Source organism: Canis aureus, chromosome 4 (genome assembly GCF_053574225.1).
Source record: "Canis aureus isolate CA01 chromosome 4, VMU_Caureus_v.1.0, whole genome shotgun sequence".
Taxonomy (NCBI): Eukaryota; Metazoa; Chordata; class Mammalia; order Carnivora; family Canidae; genus Canis; species Canis aureus.
The window spans coordinates 86,692,862-86,718,800 of NC_135614.1; the positions used below are offsets into that span (position 1 = coordinate 86,692,862).

General features: G+C 34.4%; 1 protein-coding gene across 9 annotated transcripts in view; it reads left to right on the forward strand.

Moving 5' to 3' along the window:
* The window catches only part of CDH18 (cadherin 18), a 951,119-nt gene that overhangs the window by 894,337 nt on the left and 30,843 nt on the right, over nt 1–25,939 (forward strand). For all 9 annotated transcript variants that reach the window (XM_077896372.1, XM_077896374.1, XM_077896375.1 and 6 more), the window contains 2 exons: nt 14,173–14,294; nt 25,478–25,595. In XM_077896372.1, coding sequence (XP_077752498.1) covers nt 14,173–14,294; nt 25,478–25,595 — 240 coding nt within the window. The remainder of the gene's footprint in view (nt 1–14,172; nt 14,295–25,477; nt 25,596–25,939) is intronic.

Sequence of the window (25,939 nt, forward strand, 5' to 3'; positions counted from 1 at the left end):
CTTACAAATTACCTTATCCCAATCTCAGTATCTAATTCTAGAAGCATTAGAACATTTGTTTTATTCAAATGGAACTTGAATAACTGAAACAATGACACTGTCAATTAATTCCTCTCCTCTATCTTCATTTCCTCCCCTCCATAATTCCTCTGTCCTCCAACTTAGACTTTATTTTCTATCTGAAAATAAAGTTTACTCAAGCAAACAAAAACTGAGAACCGACCTTGATCTAACGTTTCCCTCAAAAGATACAATTTTGTTATCCCACTCCCTTTCCTGATAAACTCCTTGAAAGAGTTGCCTGTATTCACACCCAACACTATCTCCATGCTCTTTAAAATCCACTCTTAAAATAAATAAATAAAATAAAATAAAATAAAATCCACTCTTAAAAAACTTCTCTTTACTACTTCACTAAAATTATACTTGTCTTCCCTGTTCCAAAATATGAAGTATAATTCTCTCCTCCATTTTCAGCAAAATGGCACCATTTGGCTCAACCGACAGCTCTTTCAAGAAATAGGCTCTCACTCTGGCTCAGACACAGCTTCTCTAGATGCTCTTCTTCCTTCCCTGGTCCTTCTATCTCGTAGGCATTTTAGTTCCTCATCACCCCATTCATTGAATAGTGGGGCATCCTAATTTCCAAGAATCAGATCTACTTGGAGTCATTGCCCATGTAATCTCATTTAGTCTAATGGTTTTCTGTAACATCTACATGTAGATGACTCTCAAATTTACGTATGTATCCACTTTTTCCTTGAATTCCATTTTAGCTGCCCTAATATCTCTTCTCGGAGATCTCAAACTCAAAATGTTCCAAGTAAACAGTTTCCTCAAAAATCCAATTTCTCTCTAAATCTACTCCTCCAGAGACATTATCCATCTCAATAATGATGGCTGTAGTCCAGATTGCTTGAGAAGATCACTCAGTGTTATATTTGGTTCCCCTTTTTCTCTCAGGCTACACGTCCAATTCATCAGAAACTTCTACTAGCTATACTTTGAAAAATATCCATAAATCAACCACTTCCTAACATTTCCTTCATTCCTATTCCTGTCCAAATAACCATCTCCCCTCAGCTGGAATACTGCAGTAGCTTCTGAAATAGTCTTTTGCACTTAACTGTAGCTTCTTTTAATCCATTATCCAGAGATGTACTAAAATATTCTTTTTTAGGAATAAATAGTAACATGTAGCTCTCTTTTTCCAAGTTTTTACTTAAAGTCTAGTTAGTTAACATACTGGGTAAATATTATTTTCAGGAGTAGAATGTAGTGATTTATCACGTACATACGACAGCCAGTGCTCATCCAAGTGCTCTCCATAATACCCACCAACCACTTAGCCCACCCCCCACCCACCTCGCCTCTCATAGCCATCAGTGTCTTCTCTATACTTAAGAGTCTGTTTCTTGATTTGCCTCCCTCTCTTTTTCCCCATGTTCATCTGTTTTGTTTCTTAAATTCCACATATTCCTAAAATCATATGGTGTTTGTCTTTCTCAGACTGATGTATTTCACTTATAATAATATGCTCTAGTTCCATCCATGTTTTTGCAAATGGCAAGGTTTCATTTTTTGAGTAATATTCCATTATAAATATGTATAAATATATACCACATCTTCTTTATCCATATAGCAGTTGATTGACATTTGGGCCCTTTCCATAATTTGGCTATTGCTGATAATGCTATAAACATCGGGGTGAATGTGTTCCTTCAAATCAGTACTTTTGTATCCTTTGGGTGAGTACATAGTAGTACAATTGCTGGGACGTAGGGTAGTTCTATTTCTAACCCTTTAAAGAACTTCCACACTGTTTTGCAGAATAGGCTACACCAGTTTGCATTCCTAACCACAATGTAAGAGGGTGCCCCTTTCTACACATCCTCTCCAACATCTGTCGTTTTCTCTGTTGTTAAGATAAGATATTCCCAAATAAATTAGGATTCTAAAACATGACATTCATAACGAATGACCCAAGATAGACACACATGTGTATGCTGCCAAACAAAGAATAAAGGTAATACGTACTTTCTGTTTTTACTTTAGTTCTGTGTAGAGGGAATGAGAAAATGTTGCCCATCAAAAGTTGTGTTTATGACACTTCTTACAAGTCATTTTAGATCACCTTGGCCTCAGTAAGTCTGTGACAACAGAAGCATAAAATATGTGATACAGGAAAAACTTTCAAACAATTGAGAAAGTATATCGCTATTAAATAACTTGCTAAAAAGAAAGAAAATTATCTCAAAAGGATGGTATAAATTTCAATAATGAATAACGACAAAGAAAGTTGTACATATGAAGACACCTTTCTTTGTAATAACAAAATGTCAAATTTGACGGATTAGCAAATCCACAGGTACCATTAGCAGCAGCAGCTCCAGCATCACTTATAGGTATAAATTTGAGAAACTTGATCTAAACTAAAGCACTTAAAAGCTATTACCATATTTAGAAAGAGAGTAAAGATGTTTACTGCTCTTATATTTTCCAGAGATACCCAAGCATGTTAATATTTCCGAGGTAAGGAAACAAATTTAGTATACAGATGTAAAATTAGACATGACATGAATAAAACCTTAAACAAAATACTGGAAAATAATATTAGAAGAGATAAAAAATATTAAGACAAATTGGAAGCACACAATAAAGTGGTGAAAATATATATTAATGAGCCAAAGCGGCGTAATTGTAATAAACTCTCCTGTTAAAAAAAATTTACCATACTGAAGTAAGGAAAAATAAAATCATCTTATGTAACTTGTAATAGGCACATATGAGATCTAAAGATATAGAAAGTTTTAACATAAAAGAATACAACACTAGATAATTCCAACCAAAATAAATCAAGCAAAACTTAATATTAGACAAAGTTGGGCAGCCTGGGGGGCTCAGCAGTTTAGTGCCACCTTCAGCCCAGGGCGTGATCCTGGAGACCTGGGATCGAGTCCCGCATCAGGCTCCATGCGGACTCTGCCTCTGCCTGTGTCTCTGCCTCTCTCTCTCTCTGTGCCTCTCATGAATAAATAAATAGAATCTTTAAATATATATATATATATATATATATATATATATATATATTAGACAAACTATGCTTTAAAACAAAATGTTATTGTGAGGATATGAAGGTCATGCCATATTGAGCTGTAGTGTATGTCACCAGAGTGATGTAATCATTTGAAACTTACATGAGCCTAATAAAGTATCTTCAAAATGAACAAAACATAATTTCGGATTAAATTGCTAATACACCTCTCTCAGAAATGTTTTATTAAGCAGGCTAAAAATGTCAGTAATGATAAAAGTCTTTCATTGAACAAAATGAAATTACTTGATATTTGATTATCTGTCAAATACACAAATATGAAGGTTTTACTATATGTATTATATAGGTCATATATAATGAAATAATTTAATGAACACATATCATTTTCAAAGATTTTTTTCTATATATTTATTTTAGATAGAGAGAGAGAGAGAGAGAGGGTGCAAGCAGGGGGAGGGGCAGAGGGAGAGGGAGACTCCTGCAGCAGACACCCCCCTGAGTGTGGAGCCCAATGTAGGGCTCCAGGCCAAGACCCTTGAGATCATGACCTGAGCCAAAATCAAGAGTCAGGTGACCAAGTGACTAAGGCACCCAAGCATCCTTAAAGAATAAGCATCATCTTCAAGTACATGAAGCAAAATATATTGACATTAATGACACACTAAACCACACAGCAGTTTAAAAAATGTTTTGATACAGGTGTATATTCTAAGAACCATAGGGTCAGATTGACACAAGGCAGAGTTGTTTGCAAGTCAGAAGGGAGGACCGATGGACACTTCGACCAACAGGTGAAGACAGAGCTGTGTTACCTGGCTCTGCAAAGGAAGTAAACTTACTTATCTACCTCACAGCCATGCGGAATAAGTAATTCCAGTGTATAGGAGGTGAAAATTAAACATTAAATGAAACGTAGGATAACATTACTATGACTCCAGAATAGAGGAAGTTTTATGAAAATATCAGTTGCACACCCCATAAAGGAAGACATTGATAAATAAAACTACGAAAATTGTGCTTAGTTGGAAATTAGAACATGACGTGATGTAATGAATGCAGATGTGTACACACGTGCATAGGTTATGTGTTCACACATATGTCTCTTTTAATATTTGGGTAAAGTCATCGTACCAAATGTTTTCCAATTAGAATTAAAATATATCAAATGCATTGATATCTTAAGTATGTGGTAGGTTTAAATAATAAAATGAACACCAATTTAAGAGCCACTCTCCTCAGAGAAATAAGCTTTAAATGCACCTCACTAGGGATGCATGGGTAGCTCCGCTGGTTAGGCATCTGACTCTTGGTTTCCACTCAGGTCATGATGTCAGGGTCGTGAGCTCTAAGCCTGGAGTCAGCTAGAGAGGCTCTCTGTCCCCTTCTACTCCTTCCTGAGGCGCTCTCTCTCTCTCTCTCTCTCTCTCTCTATCTCTCTCTCTCTCCCATCCTCCCTCCCTCCCTGAAATAAATAAGTAAATAAAATCTTAAAATAAATAAGTACATACACCTCACTATTCATCCTTCTTCATTCCCACTAAAGCTTGTAGATACTGAGTTTAGTGTTATTTGTTCCTGTCTTTTCTTTATAATTCTACCAAATACATTTTGGACATCCATATATCTATATTTATGTAACTACATCTTTGTCTCATGGATATTATATATGGATAGCTTAATAGTATAAGCACTTTCTGTAATTTTTTTCTCAGTGCTCTGTTTTTAAGATTCATCCAGGGAAAGAAATACAGCTGATTTTGTTTTTTCATTTTCACTATAATGAGAAATCTATTTTAATTCATGCTTAAAAATTCCAGAGTAGGTCAATTGTTTTCAGTTTTTATAGCTTTATATATTAATATGAAGCAATTAATTAATATTGCTGATATAACATGAACATATTTCCTATTATAAATATGAAAAACTTTTCAATATGTGTAACTTAGGTATACATACCATGAGCATATAATCTATTCTTAGAAGTATTCTCAAATGCTTCTCAAAAGGAGAACGTTTAACATGTTTTTGACAAATGCATAATTGTAATTGATGATTGACCCCAAAATTAATGTGTATATTTTATATATGAGTTAAAGCTCTCTTAGTACATTTCATTTTATGCAGAAAAATTCCACTCTAAAGTATGCTTGTATTCAGTTCCACAATTATATTAGCTGTCCAAAAGTCACAGCTTTTGTGTTACTTGCAATTGTAAGAATTTAAGGGTTCCAGAAAGGATGTTTTAATATCTTATACATGAATCTGAACACATTTTAGGAAATTCTTTACTAAAACAAAGTAACAAAATATTTACTCTATTTGTTCTTATATATTTAAATTTAAGGTTTTATGTTTTGGTCTATGGTTCACTTTGAGTCATATTTTAATTATTATAAGGGACAAGTTAATTTAGTTCACATATAGGCATTTCCAATGGGTCCAGTATTTGTTATAAATGCTATTATTTATCTATTTAATATTCATGACAGCTTTGTACATTAACACTTGACCATTTTTGTTTTGATTAATTTCTAGGCTCTTTTGTATGTACCATTAATCCTATAAGCATATATTATAAAATACTATACACAGACACAACACACACACATAGATAATCTTAAGCTAATACCATCATCTTGATTATTGTGGCTACTTACTAATACTTAAAATAACAAAGTTCTTCTTTTTATCAAAATTGTTTGGGCAAATGTAAAACATGATCTTTTTCAGATAAATTAAAGAATCAGCTTGTCAGAGTCTTCAACAATATCAGCTAGAAGTTTTATTGGTACTGCAATTAATCTATAGTTCAAGTTTGGAGGAATGGATGTTTCAAAAATATTGAGTCTTTTATCTATGAATATAATGTACGTTTCCAGTTATCTAGGTATTTTAAATTTATCTTAGTAATATTTGTAGGCTTCAGATATTGAACACATTTTAGTTAATTACAGTTTTTTTCATGTTACATGAATTTATTATTGATTTAAGTGCTTCTTTAATTTTATTGTTTTAGAAATAAATGTTAATATAAGCTTTTTAAGCTTTTATTCTACAGTATGACTAACTCTCATTAGCAGTAGCAGCTTTTTGGAGATTATTTTGTCTTTTCTACGTGAATGATCCCCTGTGAAGAAATAGATTTATTCCTTACTTTGCAATTGACATAATATTTATTTCTCTTTTTGTCTAATTGTACTGACTCTAAGCTTTAATATGATTCCCAGGAGAATTGCTACAGGCTATACCCTACCTTTTATTTTTTTCCCCCTGATTCTTAGGTTAAAACATTCAATCTTTCACTTGTAAGTATGACAGTCGTGGGTTGTATTTATACAATTATTCAGATTGGGGAAATCTCTTCCATTCTTACTTTACTGAGTGTTTTTTTTTCTTTACATCAAATACAGATGTTCTGTTTTGTTATATTTTTCTGCATCTATCAATATAATTGGGACACCTGGGGGCCTCAATCAGTTAAGCATCTGCCTTTGGCTCAGGTCATGATCTCAGGGTCCTGGGTTTGAGTCCCACATCGGGCTCTCTGCTCAGCTGGGAGTCTGCTTCTCCCTCTCACTCTTTCTCTGCTCTCTCTCTCTCTCAAATAAATAAAATCATTTAAAAAAAAATAAAGAATTATGGGTGGGGTGAATTATATTTACAATGTTTAAATGTTAAACAACCAGCCTTTCCTTCCTGAAATATATCCTACAAGGTTATGATGAACATAATCAAGGCTGGAGGAAATCATTGCACTCGGCTTGTGGATCTCTCCTCTCTCAAGGAGCACAGTTCTTCACTGTCTGTATGCCAAACTATAAGAAGAGTATCTTCATATAATTTCAGTTTTATAGTCATATATAATAGCTGGTTAGTCTGGTATCAGTTGCTACTTCTGGCTAAAATCTGAAGTTTACTTTCTTAAATTCTATTTCAAAACTTGTTAATCTTATCTTTTAACTACTTAATTTATTTAAATATTACACCAAAGAATGTTGTAGATGTGCATAATGGAATCAGTTCAGGCTTAAATTTTCTTAAGATTTGATTTTAGCTTAAAAAAAATGTGTTGCAGTTTAGGAAAAAAATATGACCATTATAATATTTCAGGGAATTTCATTAAATTGCTTGTGTGCTTAAACTGTTTGGGACATGACTTCATGTTTCTCCTTCCCTTGGAATAAATTTGGGGCCCATAGATGATGCAGTGAGTGTGATTTTTTTCAAGAATGGTGATGTTGAACTCCAAGCAACAGCAGATCCATTCTCAGAGATAAGACCTTATCCCTACACCAGAGATGAGATTGGTGAATGATTAAACATTCGGATATTTTAATACAAATGTTTGAAATATATATGTATTATTTTCACTAACGATGTCCTATGTTAGCTGTTTTTCCGTAATTAACAAAACCACTTTTGAATGCTGATTGTATCGGATAAGAAAAAAATTAGTATCCTTACATTGCTCACCCCCAAAAATGCAAAATGATGGTCCATTCTATTAGTGAACTTCTGGCAGCATAAACAGTATGATTGCTAATGTAGTTCAAAGGACATCGTAATAATCTATCACAAGCTGAATTTGTGGGGACTCAAGAAAGATGAAAACTTGATGATCACCACACTAGAGATGAATAGACCACGATGGAAAATAAATGTAAAAATTCTGAATTATCACAAAAATTAGAAAATAAATCTGCCTTTGTTAGATTCTTTCATGCAATTGAATGGGCCAATTTTAACAGATATTTTTTAAAAACTATTTTTCAATTTATTTTATAATCAAGAGCAAATATATCATCCCGATGTAATTAATTCCACTTAAAGGTGAATTACTTTGACTTTATGGTTCCAACCTAAAGAATAAAAGTGTTTATTCCTAAAATCAAAGACATAATTTAAACTTTTAAAGCTTAACACTTATGTAACACTTATGTGAGTCTCAGGCAAAAATACTAAGACATTTTGGGAATTTTTGGAGAATTTATGAGTTAGGAGAAAAAAGGGTTTTTTTTTTTTTTTTTAAGTGTTATTTATTGATTCAAGAGAACACAAAGAGAGGCAGAGACCTAGGCAGAGGGAGATGCAGGCTCCCCTGTGGGGACCCCTACATGGGACTCGATCCCAGGACTCTGGGATCACACCTTGAGCCAGAAGCAGATGCTCAACTGCTGAGCCACCATGACGCCCCCAAAAAATGTCTTAAGAGAGTTGAGACTCCTTTTGGGTGATTCACTTCAATGTGACATCTTTATAATGACTGGGCCACTAATAAAATTTTATACAGCAAACTACAAAAAGTGTATAAATACATTGAATGAGTTTGAGGTGATATGTTTCTAAATGCTTAGTAATTTTTGAAAAAGCTTGTAGATGACTACCAGGTTTTTTGAACTTATGTAAAATAAGTTAGTGATCCAAAATGTATAAGGTCAATTCAATTATTTATCTTATTAATGTCATAGAATGTTTTATTTTACACCTGTTTATCTGGCAACCAGAAAGAACTATTTAAGAATTAAGCCATTAGATGCTAGATATTAATTATAACTTATACATTATAACAGATTATTTGAATACAATATTTGGATTCTCAATAGAGAATGGGAAAGATGGAGAGAGAAAGAACATCTGTAGCACACCAGACTTGTACAAGGCACGGTGATAATTTTATCCATAAAATAGTTGTTTAATAAATACATTAGTAAGGAGTATATATTATTTATTAATTATTTTATCTTAGTGTTTTGACTAAAAATTATACATGACTTCTATATACAAAATTTCAAAATACTAGTTAAAGATAGCAGAACTCTCTCATTTCAAGACAAGTATGTCAAACAAGAATTTTCAGGGTCACCTGGGTGGCTCAGCTGGTTAAGTGGCCGACCAGTAATTTCCACTCAGGTCATGACCCTGGAATGGTGAGATGGAGCCTTACATCAGGCTCCATACTCAGCGGGGAGTCTGCCTCAGGATTCTCTTTCCCCCTGCCCCCCCTTTCTAAAATAAATAAATAAATAAATAAATAAATAAATCTTTAAAAAAAATTTCAGTTTCATCCGAGCACTAGTTTGCAAACTTTATTGTATATATTTATTTTCACTTAAGGGAATGTTAATAATGTCATTTGTTAATAAACAGAATATTAGCATCTTAAAATAGTCTAGTCTCACTTCGCAGGAATGATTCACAAAAGTTCAGACTATTTGGTTTATAGATAGTTGCTTATAATGTAAACTTATAATAGAAATCAAACACAGACCAAAAATTAAAAAAAAAAATTAAACACATTTGTAACCTACAGGTAGAAACACATCTTCATAAGTGTACACATTTATAAATCATAGATATAAATATAATTACTTAATTAAATCCATAATCACTGCAATTTACTGTTGTAGTAATATATAAGGTTTTTCATTGTGACTGAATTTTCATAAAGAAAAGAATGGAAGCACATTTTGAGGAAAATAATCTACATTTTATAGATAAGATAATTGGCACTTGTCTAAGTTTATATATTTAAAAGTACTTAGGACACCTGGGTGGCTCAGCGGTTGAGTGTCTCCCTTGGGCCCAGGGCGTGATCCTGGAGTCCCGGGATCGAGTCCCACATCAGGCTCCCTGCATGGAGCCTGCTTCTCCCTCTGCCTGTGTCCTTGCCTCTCTCTGTGTCTCTCATGAATAAATAAAGTCTTGAAAAAAAATTTAAAAAAGTACTTAATACTAACTTCCAAGTATGAATATCTAGAAATCTATTGAATTCCATAATAAATTGCACTACATATACTAATGGTCATGAAATTGTGCTGACCTACCATATACCAATACTTCCATTGCATCACAATGTGTGTAGAGGGCACTCTGCTAATATGACTTGTTTTTATATTGGTCTTGGGTAAAATGTGGATGATTTTCAAATAGTGTGGTTTCTGCTAGAAATCACATGTCTAGGATTGGCGCATGCGGTGTGTATTGCTTTTGCTTCTGTTTTGTTTTTCATCTTCAGAAAGGATTCAAATGTGCAGCCTGCTTATTCTCAGGGTCAGTATTTTAAAATTTACATAATTTCCTTAATGATTTCTCAAAAAGACCATTTGGTGTTTTTCAAAGAACTCAGTGCAGATTAAGTAGCCAAGGCATAGAAATAATACATGACTCTCCAAATGTCATGTTCCTAAAGAGTGCTAGAGAGGGGGTTCATTGACTCTGCCACCAAAAAAAGACTTAAAATTGAACAAAAACAGAAACAGGCTCATAAATACGAGGAAAAAACAAAAACAAAAACAAAAAAACAACTGGTGTTTGCCAAAGAGGAAGAGGGTGAGCAGGCAATACAGGGGAATGGATTAAGTACAAACTTCCAATTACAAAATAAATAAGTCACAGGGATGAGAAGTGCAGCCTTGGGAATATAATCAGTAACATTATAATAACCGTGTATGATGACAAATCGTGACCACACTTACCATAGTGAGTATTTTGTAATGTGTGTAATTGCCAAATCACTTTCTTATATTTGTACCTGAAATCAATATAATATGGCATGTCAATTATACATCTATTAAAAACAAACTGCTTGCTAGAATTAAAGCATGAAGATAAAAGTAACAATAGCAATAACTGAAGTGTTGCATTAATGATTTCAAGAACATCGTCTATTTTTTGCCAGAGAAAAATACTTCCAATGCACGTGAGTATGTTCACACTTTATAGGTAAATTCATTGTCATTCAAGGGGCCCCATCCTAACCCAATGGCTGTGGGAAATAAGAGAAACCCAAAGGAATGTGCCAGTTTGCTCACTTAGAAGTAGCTCATTTTCTCATTGAGCAGGAAAATACCAGAATTGACACAGGTAGACTGCAAGCGGCTGTGAAGCCATAGTGGGTTTTCAGCCTCTAATTGTCTGAAGTGAAAGGCAGTTTTGTACTTCATGCTACTCTTAGTAAATAGGAGGTATTCAGTTTGTGCGCTAATGACTGTGAGCTTACTCCAATGTTCTGTTTTTCCTGACCCTTCGTCCAGATGACCTGCAGTGGCCCCTGGCAGGGCAGGGCGGTCGCATCCTTAGTCACAAGCACACGAAGATTACATTCAGTTGAGCTTCCCCACAGGACATGTAACAGGAGTAGGTCCACAGAAAATTGGCATTTGTCTGATGCTGAACGCTGTGCTTTTAACAAGTAATGGAATAGGAATTATACATACATCAGAATAATAAAATAATGTCCCATCAACATCGAGTCTATTTCCATCGAGAAGAATTGGGCTTCCTGTACCCCCCTGTGCAATGAGTGGGAGTCGACTCGAGTCCAAAGATCACATGAGCAAGAGTCAGTGGGGACAGAGAGAAGGTGAATGTCGACAACGGTCAGATGCCTAGTTGTCCTTTTATTCTAGCCTTTTGGTAAGATGTAGTCTTTCCAGCATCTTCTCCTACAAAATAGCTTCCTTCCTTCCTTCCCTCCTTCCTTCCTTCCTTCCTTCCTTCCTTCCTTCCTTCCTTCCTTCCTTCCTTCTTTCCTTCCTTCCTTCCATCTTTTTTTTTCTTTCTTTCCCCTAACTTCACTAAGGTTGCTTCAGAAAATGAGCAGAGAACTATTTACTCAGGGACAATTAAGCCTGCTGATACTGATGATTAGAGACAATAAAATTATTCTTGTGTCAGATTTCTAGAACAGATTGCTTTTGTCTGCTCTGAAAAGGTGAGCAAGTACCTAATTGGTAAATCCGAGAATACATGAAAAAAAAAATCACTTATGACATTTGGGGCAGAAGAGATGTATTTATATAGTGGCCATAGTAAGGCTGCAAATACCATATAATAAGCCTGGGTAAATTGTTGAACATGTTTCTTTACTGTTCTTTTCCATTCCAATCTCAATAATCCTAGTACTTATAAATTTTAGAACCCACTACTAATTCTATGAACATTGGGGTTTGCAATAGATAACATTGAATACACACATCACGTGGGAAAGGGCGGTTTTATCTGTGGTGTGTTGTCTTCCTAACCACACACATAACACAGGACTTAGTTTCTTTAGACCTTCTTCAACGAAGTCTAAATAAGCTGAACGAATAGACCACTTCAATAAAGCCTTCTGCATGTAGGTCGTTCACATCCTTTGTTAGATTTATTTCTAGCGTCCTTATAGCTTTATTAACTCGACTTAGTTTTTTACCATTAAGAGTTTTTTACCATTAAGAGTAATGCGCACTGTAGTTTTGTTGTTGTTGTTTATTTAATTTGCCCTTAATCAGCTGGAGAAGGTACAGCTCTACTTCTAGTTCACTCAGAGTTTTTCTTTCTCTTATATGTTTGTTTGGTTTGGTTTCATTGTGTTTATAATATATGGATATTGCGTTCTATTTCTTGGTTCTTCTATACATGTTGAGATGATTATTCAGATTTTTGGTCCACCCTTTAATTTATTAGCTTTGTGAATAATCTTTATGCTTTTTAAAATGTCCTTCCTCATGTCTTCTTTGTATCTTCCATCCTCTCCTTGTTTCTTCCTTTCTTGAATGTTAAACTAAGCAAGCATGGAATTAAACTTATAAAGATATATATTTTACTATATTATATAGTAATTATATTTATTATTATATATTATATATAATTCACTATATATATATATAATTATATATATAATTACTATATATTCTACCCTAGTGGAATGGGTTTGCTATCATTTTGTTTAGGCTGTTTACACCTAGAATCTCCCATGAGTGGGAACTTCTGTTATTGATATTGATGTGTCACAAGCCACAGAAAACAAGCTTTCAAGTATTTCCTCCTTCCTCTGTTTTATGGAAAAAAGATGTATGAGACTGAAATTATCTGCTTCTTTAGCTTTGGGTAAAATAATCTAGACCTGACCTTTTTCTCTTTAGAGAAATTGTTTCAGATGAAATTTGATTTTTTTAATTACTCAGATTTTCTATTCCTTTTGGGACGACTTATGGTACTTTTTATTCCACCCATGTTCTTACTAGTTTTAGTGTTCTCTGTATATGTCTATGTCTGTCCATATCTCTTTTTTTTTCTTTTTTTTTTTTAATTTATTTATTTATGATAGTAACAGAGGGAGAGAGAGAGGCAGAGACACAGGCAGAGAGAAGCAGGCCCCATGCACCGAGAGCCCGACGTGGGATTCGATCCCGGGTCTCCAGGATCGCGCCCTGGGCCAAAGGCAGGCGCCAAACCGCTGCGCCACCCAGGGATCCCTCTTTTTTTTTTTCTAATATGCCTTCTCATGTTCTGCTTTGATACATTCATAAATTTGTCTAGATTGTATGTCTTTATCTAATAGTCTTTTTTAAAATTAGTCTAAATTTAATTTTGGATTTTTTTAAGATAATGACAAACACAGCAATAAAAAATATATATTTAATTTTCTCATTATCAATTCTGCACTTAAAATGTAAAATAAAGCAAACATCTGCCTTTTCCTCACATCGCAGAATTAATGACTTACTGAAAAATGGGAAGACTGCATTTAAGACTTATTTTGAGGTATTGACTATAATATTTTGATATCTACCAGTTATATATTAATTTCTATGATAAGTTCTGATTTAAATTATTATTTCTCCCCAATTATGACTTAACATCACACACTGAATGCATTTTTTCCAGAAGAAAATTATCCTTTGTGTAAAGAAGTTTTCTTTTATCTTCTTTTTATTTTCTCCAAGTTTATTTAAATTTGAAAACTAGAACTTTTGAAAGATTATGTAATTTTTTTTTACCAACTGCTATGCTTTTTAGATTAATGATGAAACCAATTGTTCATCCCTTAGACTCTGACAGCATACAATGAATTCTGACAACTTTCTCCCACTCCAGTTCCTGAATAACATGTAATTTCCTTGATATGACAAAATATCATTTTAGCATTCATGTCATGCCTTGGTGTTCATTTTTCATTTTTCTGTAAGTTAATGAGTTCTAGCAAAGAGTGCCATCATAAAGTTGTCTTTTGCCAAAAGTCCTGTTGAAGCATATGGAGCTAGTGACAAGCTACAGTATTAAGGAGATTTGTTTTAAACCAAGCCTCTAAAGTGTGTATGGAAATACTAAATATATCCCTGTGTGTTTTGCAGACAATCCTGGTTTGCTGAGCCATGTCACAGTGGGTATTAGAGTTCTGGATGTCAATGACAATCCACCCGAACTTGCCAGGGAATATGATATTGTTGTCTGTGAAAATTCTAAGCCTGGCCAGGTAAGTTAATTGTTTCCTTCCTATCATTGGAATGGAAGAGAAACAGCAGCTCTATTTCTATTATTTTTAGGTATAATCCTCAAAATCCCTCAATGTTATTTTTGTGCTCAGTGAAAATAATTTTATAAAGCTTTATTTTAAGTACCAAACAGATTTTTTTGAGAATCATTGAAAATAAATTTTCTTGATCCCAAATGTAAATCAAAGAGTGAACTCATTCATGCATACATCCACCATACCGATAAAATTATATTGAATGGTTTATGCAAAGCCCTCTATTAAGTGAGGAGGAAACTGTGAACTTTCCACCTTAATAAAGATTTTAGATGAGGTTACAGAGAAGGGACAGTTTGGTCTATTTTGGATGTTCCACAGGAGTGACATGAGAGTGACCATTGAGTAATATTGGTACTAAAAGACAATTAGGCTTGAACAAAAGAGAGTGTATGTACTAAGAAAGTGGAGACAGTGGAAGAAGGAGCGAAGAACTTGAAAAGGATCGTGAGTCGCACGTATGTAGATGGCAGCTAGCTAAAGGAGCACGGCAATCCTGAAGGAAAACCAGTGTGGCTGTGGAACATAAAGCAAGTGGAAATCTGAAAGGGGACATACCTTTGTTTTTGTTTTTGTTTTTGTTTTTGTTTTTCTGCTGTATAACAAATTACACAAACTTAGCAGATTAAAATAAGACATATTTGAGGAAATCTTGACCCCCGATTTCCTGTAGGTCAGATGTCTGCTCATGGCTTAGCTGGATCTTTGCAAGGGTCTCACAAACAGTAATCAAGGTTTCAGCCGGGACCATCTTACCTGAAGCTTGAGATCTCTTCTCAGCACTCCTGGTTATTGGCAGCATTAGGATACCTTCAGCTATAGACCTCAGAGCTTCAGGAGTTTCTTCAGCTCTTCCTTGTTCCCTGGAGTTTCGACACACTGTCCACAGTTTTTTGTTGTATGTATAGGCTTCCCAATGTAGCCACTTACTTCATCAAACACAGAGGGAGAGATCTGTTAAGTCAGTTCATGTCACCAGGTGAGTGATATATCAACACTTTTTGGCCATATTCTATTGGTCAGAAGCAAATCACAGGTCACATCCAGACTTAATGGAGAAGGCACTACATGGAGGCATGGATCCCATGAGGAGCATTTAAAGTCTGTCTGTCACAGGTGAATTTAGAGAGGGAGAAAAGGTCTAGGTCTGGCTGAGTCAGATGGTCGCTCTACAGTCTCTGTAAACCAGAATGACTATATCATCCAAAACTACTTCATTTATGTATTTATTAAAAAAAAAATGTAAGGGGGGGGGAGAGAGAGAGAGCTCTATACCTGATGTGGAGCCCATCACAGGGTTCAATTTCACAACCCTGAGATCATGACCTGAGCCAAAATTGAGAGCCAGATGCTTAACCAGCTGAGCCACCCAGGTATCCCCACTCCACACTATTTTAAATCATTTTAAAGCTTCTCCTAAAATTATAGTACTGAGAAGCATTGCCTGTGTATTTCTGTAGAAGGGACAACCAATACTATGCTAAAGCAAACATTGCTTATGTTTTAATACCCTCTGAAGAGGTATTTATGTATACGTATATGGACAACCTTTTTTTTCATGAATTTTTTTCAAGTTCATTGCCCATAAGAAAATTAGAAAGCATGATAAGGATAAAGTGGATGAAAATTATATCTGAAAGTACTTAGTTTATGAATTATATTGTATTATATTAATTATTTTATGTAATGGCATATAATTAATATATATTATGTAATATGTTAAGATAATCACTTCGGATGCTTAAGCATTTTTCTGTATCATCATTTCAAAAGCATCAAGGAATTTTTCAGTATAGATATACAATGATTTATTTATCAAAGCCTATTTCAGTTGTGTCAAAAATGTCAAAAAAATGTGTCAAACACATCCTAAAATTAGTTTATTTTTTAAAAATGTTTATTTATTTATGATAGTCACAGAGAGAGAGAGAGAGGCAGAGACATAGGCAGAGGGAGAAGCAGGCTCCATGCACCGGGAGCCCGACGTGGGACTCAATCCCGGGTCTCCAGGATCGCACCCTGGACCAAAGGCAGGCGCTAAACTGCTGCGCCACCCAGGGATCCCCTAAAATTAGTTTATTAACCCACATTATAAATGTATGAGAAATATAATTGATGAGAAAAATGTAAAACTTTCAAGTGGAAAAATTTAGATTTTTAAAAGATATAGTTGCTGAATATAGATTCAAATTCTCGGTAATAGTACAAAGCAAGAAAAAATAAGTTAATTGGAAATAGGTCAGAAAAAGCATCCACACTGAAGCATAAAAAGATAAAAAAAATCAGAATGAAACTCCTGAGAATTTTGCTGAGTGGAAAACACACACACACACACACACACACACACCTAAATACCCAAAGTTTCATAATAGAAAATGTCAGAGGTTAAGGAGAGGGTGAGGGTGGCAGGGAAGTGTATGTGGCTATAAAGGGCAGACTGAAGGATTTTTATGGTAACAGAAATGTTCTGTATTGTGACTACGTCCATGTCAACATCCTCGCTATGATATTGTACTGTAGTTTTGGTAGATGTTCCCAGTGGGATAAACTGGGTACATAGCATCTCTGTATTTCTTATAACTGGATATGAATCCATACTTACAAAAAAAAAAAAACCCTTAAAAAATAATGAAAAGTAAATCATTTTAAGAGATACAATACTTTAAAAGAATACTACAAAGTTCATTTTTCGTCAAGAAAGATAAAACCCACATAAGTGTCTCAGTCAGTTCAGCATCAGCTCTAGGTTTTAGCTAGGGTCGTGATCACAGGGTGGGGGGATTGAGTCCCTAGATGGGATCTGCGCTGAGTATGGAGTCTGCTTGGGATGCTTTCCCTCTTCTTTTCCCTCCCCTCTGCTCCTTGCCCACCCCCCGACTTGCCCATGTGCGAACACACACGTGTGTGTGCATGTGCACACTCACACTCTTTATATCAAATAAATAAATAAAATCATTTTGAAAAAATATAAGACCCAGAAAACAATGGAATGATAATTCCCAACAGTTGCAAGATAATAACTGACAGCCATGAATTCTTTTCTACCAAACATATCCCACAAAAACAAAGAACAGAAAAACTCAGAGTTAGGCCCACAAAAATGTGAAAATCTCTTACCATAAGACACACTCTAAAGCTTTTATTGGGTAAAAAAAAAAAAAAGGAGAATAACTACACTGGCAATGGAAGTCATGAGGAGCCTCAAGCTAAATGCAATCAATAAATATATTCACAAAAACTAAATTATTGATGAATAAATACAAATCTAAGGAACATCTTCCAGAGTTTCAAATATACATTATATACATGGCAACAAGAGGTCATAAGTGGGAAAGACAAATGAAGTTAAAATATTCTGAACTCCTGAAATTCTGGATCCTCAAACTTTGAGTAATTGATTAACTACTAATATATATTTTATATGTCCAGAAAGCATGCTGTATCCTCTAGATCAATTAGTAAAAAAAAGGTAAAAGAACATGTAACTAACAAGATAGTAGAAACTGTAATGAAAAATATTTAATCTTGTTGGCTCATTTGGTTAGGTGTCTGTCTTCATCTCAGGTCATGATCTCAAGGTCCTGGGGTCAAGCTCTGAACAGGTCTCCCTACTCAGGAGGGAGTCTACTTCTCCTTCTCCGTCTGTCCTTCCCCATCACTTGTGTGCTCGTTCTCTCTGTTGCTCTCTCTCAAACAAATAATATAAAGAAGTCTTTAAAAAATAAATAAATTAAAATACTGAATCCTAAAGAAATATTTACATTTCTATTTCTTGACCTTAACTCTCTTCATGAAAATGTTTGTTACTTTAAAATAATTCATATACTTGCAAACTTGTTGCATGCCGTTTTGTTTCCAACAGGATTATGTTTTACAGTTCAAATATACAGGTAAAAAAACTTTTCATATGGGAGTGAACTTCAAGGATTCTAGAAGGACCATTTCACAACTAACATACAATCCTAATAAAATATGAAGCTTATAACCAATAGTAATTCCAAAATAATCCAGAAAATTCTGTGAAGTTTGTAAAGCCCAAACTTGAAATGAAAAACTCTCATATTTGCTGCTGATATATATAGATTCTCACAAAATAGGAAAAATAAAAATAAAGCTATAGTACACAGAATTCTAATAGCTAGGTAGAGGTCATCTGATTTTAAAAATCAAAACATAAGACATAAATAAATACAGAATAAGTGAAAAGTAGAAAGTAAATAAAAATAATGTAAATTTAAAGTGTACGTTAGCACCTATGTTGAAATAAAGTCACCTAAACAGTCATATTAAAATATATGTTTTGTCAAAATAGAAAAAAAAAAAGCATTTAACTGTTTTTATAAGAGGTGTTAATATAGGGGCATCCGAGATGCTTTGTTGGTTAAGCCTCTGCCTTCTGCTCAGGTTATGATCTCAGAGCCCAGCGATTGAGCGCACCCCTGTCAGGCTCCCGGCTCAATGGGGAGTCTGTTTCTCCCTCTCCTTCTGTCCCTCCCCCCACTGGTGTGTAGGTGCACTCTCTCTCTCTCTCTCAAATAAATAAGTAAAATCTTAAAAAAAATAAAAGTGTGAAATAAAAATAATAAAGGAAAAGAGTTTGAAAGAAAACATATAAAAATATACCAAATAATTACTTGAATAATTGCTATATCTATACTTACCCAGCTACACACACACACACACACACGCACACACACACTTCATCAAAGGAACATTATTAGATATAAAGAGGAACATTCATTGTGATAAAGACAGTTTATACATCAGATAGAAATAAGAATTTTAAATTCATATATACGTATCAATGTTGCCTCAAAATGAACAAAGCAAAAAAGTATAGAAATATTAAAAATGAGACTAGCCCATTATTGTATTGGGAGTTTTGGTATCCTTTTACCAGAAGCTGATAGAATAAGGGCAAAAATTTTGGTAAGGATATTGAAAATTGAACACCACAATTAGCGAAATTTATGATCTGACAAATATAGAATAATACACTAAACAATATCAGATCATGCATTCTTCTGAAGCTAACAGAAAACATTGACCATAAATTTACTATATGTAGGGTCACTTAGCAAGTTTTAATAATTTGCAAAGGATCGGCCTCATTATCTTCTGTATGTAAAAAATAAATAAAGCTAGATATGAATTCAAAAGTATTGTTAGAAAAAAAATCCATTGGAAATAAGGGCACGTCTAAACTAGCTAAGAATCAAAAAATAAAAATAAAATAAAATAAGCTAATAATCAGTTAAATAATAAAAATTAAAACTATTTCAATAGAATGATGGTGGAAATATGCTACATTAAAAAGTACAAAATGGGGGAATCTGTTTTCTACACTTTTTATAACGAAACATATCTTTAATATCAAAATCTGACAAGAATATAATCCCTCATAGAATCTTTTTCTTTGATCTGTAGGTTATTCAGAGAATTCAGAATTGGGTCATTTGAAATGTGATATAAAGATTTAAAAATCCAAACATAAACTCATGATTGCATCAGCTGTTTTTAGATGTTTTCTTTTTAGGTGGTATTTTCTTTCTTTCTTTCTTCTTTCTTTCTTTCTTTCTTTCTTTCTTTCTTTCTTTCTTTCTTTCTTTCTTTCTTTTTCTTTCTTTCTCTTTCTTCTTTCTTTCTTTCTTTTTCTTTCTTTCTTTCTTTCTTTCTTTCTTTCTTTCTTTCTTTCTTTCTTTTTTTCTTTTTCTTTTTTTCTTGTAAGTAATTTCAAAATTGTAGGGAAAATTCATACTTGCTACTCCATAGCCACCTTTGCAGATGAAAGCATTGAAAATCTGGACAAATAATAGTCAGTCCTTGCTCTTGGATCAGTTGATTTTTCTCCTGTGAATGGGAACATGTGCTACCAAATCTAAAACACTAGTATTAGTTTTCCAGGTTGAACTCTTTTCATTTAGCCAATGGCTTGGACTTTTTCTATTGACCTCCCATATGCTCCACCTCTTGATCATGAGAAAGATGCTTCAGGCACTCTCTCCAGGTCATGCTCTCCTGTCAGTGCCAGTGTGCGAGCATGGGTCCCTCTCTTTTACCCTCCACACTGACCACCCAAGCTTCATAACATTTCTAAGAAATGATTTATGTGATATTGATAAGTGCTTTCTTCGTGTCTAAAATAAAGAAAATTATCAGAATTTCAGGGCCCTTCCAAGCCTGAAGTTCTGAATATACGACTCCAGTGCCTTTAAATGTGGATTACTGTATTCTCGTCACAGGGAAAGCCATTCCATTTTTCAGAGAAGGCTAAATTTGTGACAAAATGTATCTTTATCTTCTGAGTCCCATTAACCATTTATATAATATTTTTCTTTTCTTCAGAGAGCTGTTGCTGTTTTAGAAAGCAATCACTAGACTTAGCACCCCTAAGTGCTAATATCTATCAATTTATTTGTGTGATTATAGTTATTATCCTTTAAAAAAACAATATTCATAGTTAGCATCATTGTTGTCTTTACTACTGTATGATTTTAGATGTCACTTTAAGAGACTTGGGTTCTTTATATTGCCTAAGTATCTGTTTCTCTAAACATTTGTTTCACCAAAATGAATTAAAACTTTCTACTAAGGGACCGAAAAGTCATTTGAAAACATTGTTTATTGCACCCTTATTTAAACAAACCATTGTCAATCTGTGTGGTCAATTTGTATGATTAACCTATTACAAGGGAAATGGTCTGAATCTTTCTGTTGTTTAATTTTGCCATCTTTGGTTCATTTAATCTTATGTCTGTAGCACTTCTGGAGAAACTGTGTTTTGATGTGGAGTAGGAATAGGGAACTCTATTTAAATAATGATTTGTGAAATAGGTTTTCTGAAACATATTTGTGTTGCCCAGCTGTACAATGGCTCCTCTTTCTATAACAATTGCTTTTAGAATTACAGACATTTTTATTATGGATGCTGTGCATCTAAATATAACAGCATGTGGCCATGGCAGAGAGACTTGTCTTTTGTGAAGCCGTTTAAACGACATCTAACAACAGAGTTCACGTTGAATCAAGTATCAATACACCTGAACTGTAACAATATATTTCTCTGAGTTAATATATTTCCCTGTTCTGGAAAAAAATATTTTAAGTACCTTGCATGAAGAAAAATATTAAGAAGAAAATCATACATGCATGAAATTTGAAGTCAGTTCCCAAAGTAAAGTGAATTCATGATAAATGCAATGGCTTACACATAGAAGCTGAAACATAAATGATGGGGGTGCTTTCTGTATTATTTATATGGACTTTTCCCTCTGTGAGTATGTGTGTGCGTGTGTATGTTTCATTACAAAGTAAACTTAGGAAACATAACATATATTTTTAAAAAATGTATTACTTAACACCAGCCTCCTCCCATCATGTCCAATTATTAACAATATAGCTTTCTAGGAATAAAGTACTATCATCAGTAAAGATTTTACACCTAGATCTTACAAATATCAAGCTCACTGAACTAACAGAAGTTAGTATTATTATTAAATAAATTTATGATCTCATTTGTGATTATATTATAAAGTGATTTCATGGATTAATTTAAGGAAGATACAGTGTACTCCATAGAAAATTCTTTTTAATATTTTAAAATAGTTTAAATATTTAGTTAGGACTAGCTCATTTATTTAACGAAAGACTACATTATTTGCATACATCTGTGATACTGACTAGTTCGATGCTTTCCCCCTAATAAAGTACTCAAGACATAATAGACTATAGAAAACACATTCAAACAGGGTGATACATTTATTTGATAAAAGAAATGCAAAATTGATTCTAATTAGTTTCTGCTAAAATGAATCCTTATTCATGGGCATTCCCAAAAACTATAGCTGGTAACTATTTATAAATACCAACTATCAATGTGAGTTACCTTCCCCTTTGGTAGAATAAATCTGTGACTGTATTTCTCTCAGATATTTCCAAATAATCAATCACTTTATGCACAAATTACAAAATATGCACATAATAGAAAACATCTAAGTTCAGTGAAAAAGAATGAGAGACAGAAAATACATTGTTATGGACTGTACACCACTAACAAATTGCACAAACAGACAGCACAGGTAGCCCAGTGTAGATAAATCACACCTGACAAGAGGGTAGAAAATACTCCTGTTGGATACATGGCACTTATTTAGATATCTGCCGGGGGCCTCAATATTTTAACAAGCACAAACATGTTCACTTCTGGGGTGATTTTTCTAATAAAAATCTAAGGAACCAATACATGGAAATCTATCTCCTAGTGAAAGAGAAAAGGTGATTAGTAACAGAAAAGAATTAATAAACATTTTCCCATCAAGAGAATATCTTTGAGTTCTAGATAAAAGCAGTGCAACACACACACAAAAAAATAAAATTAAAAAAAAAAAAAAAAAAAAGCAGAGCAACAAGATGACTGGTGGCTCAGTTGGTTAAGCATCAGACTTTGGCCCAGGTCATGATCCCAGAGTCCTGGGGTCAAATCGCATTCTGGCTCCCTGCTCTTGGGGAGTCTCCTTCTCTCTCTCCCACTCTCCCAATTGTGCTCTGTGTGTGTGTGTGTGTGTCAAATAAATAAATAAAACCTTAATTTAAAAAAAAAGCAGAGCAACAGTCAAGGCTTTTGGAAGCATTTTCAGAAGTATTATGGAAGAATAAGTATAGATGCATGAACGACAATTCTGCAGGAATTTAACACAAGTGGTTTACTCTTAAACAAAATGTGACAATCAGTTCATCACTTGTTATGTACACAAGATCAGGAAACCTGAGAAAGACAAATTTGCCATGATTGGGCAAGTCAGATTTGAAATTACTTGTATAGAAATGGGAAGTATACTGTACTAAAGATAACAGTAAAACAGTAACTGTATAAAATATGAATTATATCAGTGTTTGACAACTAGAATAAGCTTGTTTGTAAAAATTTAAAATGAGAAGAAAATAATTGTCCCAAAGAAGTAATAAGAGGAAATGTAAAATAATTTAGTTGGTTTAAATTAATTGTTCTGTGCCAATATCTTCCAAAATCAAACTCTAGGATAAGAAGTGAATTTGCAAATGTGTCAGTACATCACCGAGGTATCGAGAACATAGGATTGTGTGTTGGAGAATGACAACGAGCAAGGATTAGGGGAGATAGGATGTTTATTTTCAAATAGAAAAACACATATTTATTTTATTTAACCCTGAAAACAATCTTCAAAAAAGTGATATTTTTATTTTGTTTTTTTGGGATGTGTGAGTGGAAGGGGAAGCTTTTACCTAACTTTCATGCTGAGAAAGTCCATTTTGAGTAAAAGAGAGCCATATTCAGATAAAAATGGAATGGATCACTTCTGTAGCTCGAAGCACTTTCTTCACTTCTACTTCATGGAGACACATGCTTTTCTGGTCTTCCTGTCACTGATGACTCCTTCTTAGTACTTTTACACTCATCTTCCTCTCCCTGACCAACTAATGGGCTCAATGCATGCCCTGGAATTTAGGTTTTAATGCTTATACATATCGGTCTGTTATTTCACTTGAAAAAGATTGAAATAGGATGAAATTGAGTAAGATGTTTTTAGAAATCATAACAATTTTTGTGGGTTTTTTTAAAGATTTTATTTACTTACTCATGAGAGAAACAGAGAGGGAGAGAGGCAGAGACACAGGCAGAGGGAGGTACAGTCTCCCTGCAGGGAGCCTGATGTTGGACTTGATCCCGGGTTTCCAGGATCATGCCCTGGGCCGAAGGCAGGCGCTAAACCACTGAGCCACCCAGGGATCCTCCAGAAATCATAACAATTTTTTAAATGAACACTCTATTCCACATGCAGGAAACACTGTTTTTTTTAAGATTTTATTTATTGAGAGAGAGACTGTGTGTGAGAGAGTAAGTAGGGGAGGGGAGGGGAAAGAGGATGAGGAGGGGGGCAGAGGGAGAGGGAGAAGCAGACTCCCCACTGAGCAGGGAGCCAGAGAGGGCAGGGGATCATGCCCTGAGCCAAAGGCAGACACCTAACCAACTGAACCACCCAGGCGCCCCAGGAAACACTCTTTTTATGGCTCCTTTTCCCTCTTTTTCTTTTAATTTCTTTAAGACAGGGCTAGAAAAAGGACACCTAAGCATTAGGATATTACTTTTTAAAAGAGGAAATATTGTCTTGCATATTAGTTTGGACATTTCCTTTCAAAGAGTGTAAAATGGTCACCGCTATTGAAATTTGTGTTCTGTTCTTAAGCTACCTGGAATCCTTCATTTCTATGTTCTAACTGTCTCTGCTCCAAAATGTGCATAGCCCAAATTTTAGAACTGTTGTCTCCCAACCACTGCATATTAGAAGAATTCCTTAAAACTCTGAGTGGTCTGGATTTGCTTCTACCACCATTTTAACAGTTTGGGGGCACATCACAATCATTTGGGGTCTCACATTCCTTATCCCAACTATGTCAAAATAGAGGGGCTGGATCATGCCCTCTATGGTCCCCTGAAACAGTAAAAATAACATGACCCCTGTTTTTGCCTCTACTTTACTGAGAACAACCTACACTGCGAGGCTGTTCTACGTGAAAGTAGGATGTGTCTATTTGTGCAAACAACACTTCGCGTTTCCTCAAACAGGTGTTCATACAAAATCTTGCCACTAATTGGCCCCAATGTACTGTGGGTGATGAAAAAAGAAATTAAATGTTGGTGCTATGCTAGAAAATAAACTGTGAATGATTATAAATTGTTCATACTGTGTTTGCTAAAATTTCATGCAAGAACCAGCCAGGTAGCTGATGCATGTATTATCTGTTTGAAAATACTCAAGGTGGATAATGGGGTCTCTTAAAAATCCTTTTGTGATGACAATTAAAAATGTCATAGTATAATTAAAAATAAAAGAAAAAGCCAAATTAAATTGCCTATTTAGGGATCCCTGGGTGGCGCAGCGGTTTGGCGCCTGCCTTTGGCCCAGGGCGCGATCCTGGAGACCCGGGATCGAATCCCACGTCGGGCTCCCTGCATGGAGCCTGCTTCTCCCTCTGCCTGTGTCTCTGCCTCTCTCTCTCTCTCTCTCTCTCTGTGACTATCATAAATAAATAAAAATTAAAAAAATATTAAAAAAAAATTGCCTATTTAGTCTTTGCTTTTTTCTCTTCAGGTCATTCACACCATCAGTGCCATTGATAGAGATGATTTTGCAAATGGACCAAGGTTTAACTTCTTTCTTGATGAACGCCTATCTGTAAACCCAAACTTCACTCTGAAGGACAATGAAGGTGAACATGAATTACATATACTTTTAAACCTATGCGATACCTGTTTTGACTGAATGTGGAATAGGCTCGAGCAGTTTTTGCTTTATTCGTACATACCCATGAACAGCTTGCAAATCAGCATTCAAAGTCAGTTTGATGTTAATGTGTTATGATCTGTGAGTAGCTTGTATTTAAAATTGAGCCATATGTACAAATAACTTTCATTGAGTTTACTCAGAAGCATCCCTTTAAACAAGAAATGTACATGTAATATGCTCTCGGGCAAATTTTAAGAGAAATCTTAGCTGACAAACATGTTTATGAGAGCTGCATGCAATTGCTAGGAGGTAGAAAAATTTTAAATT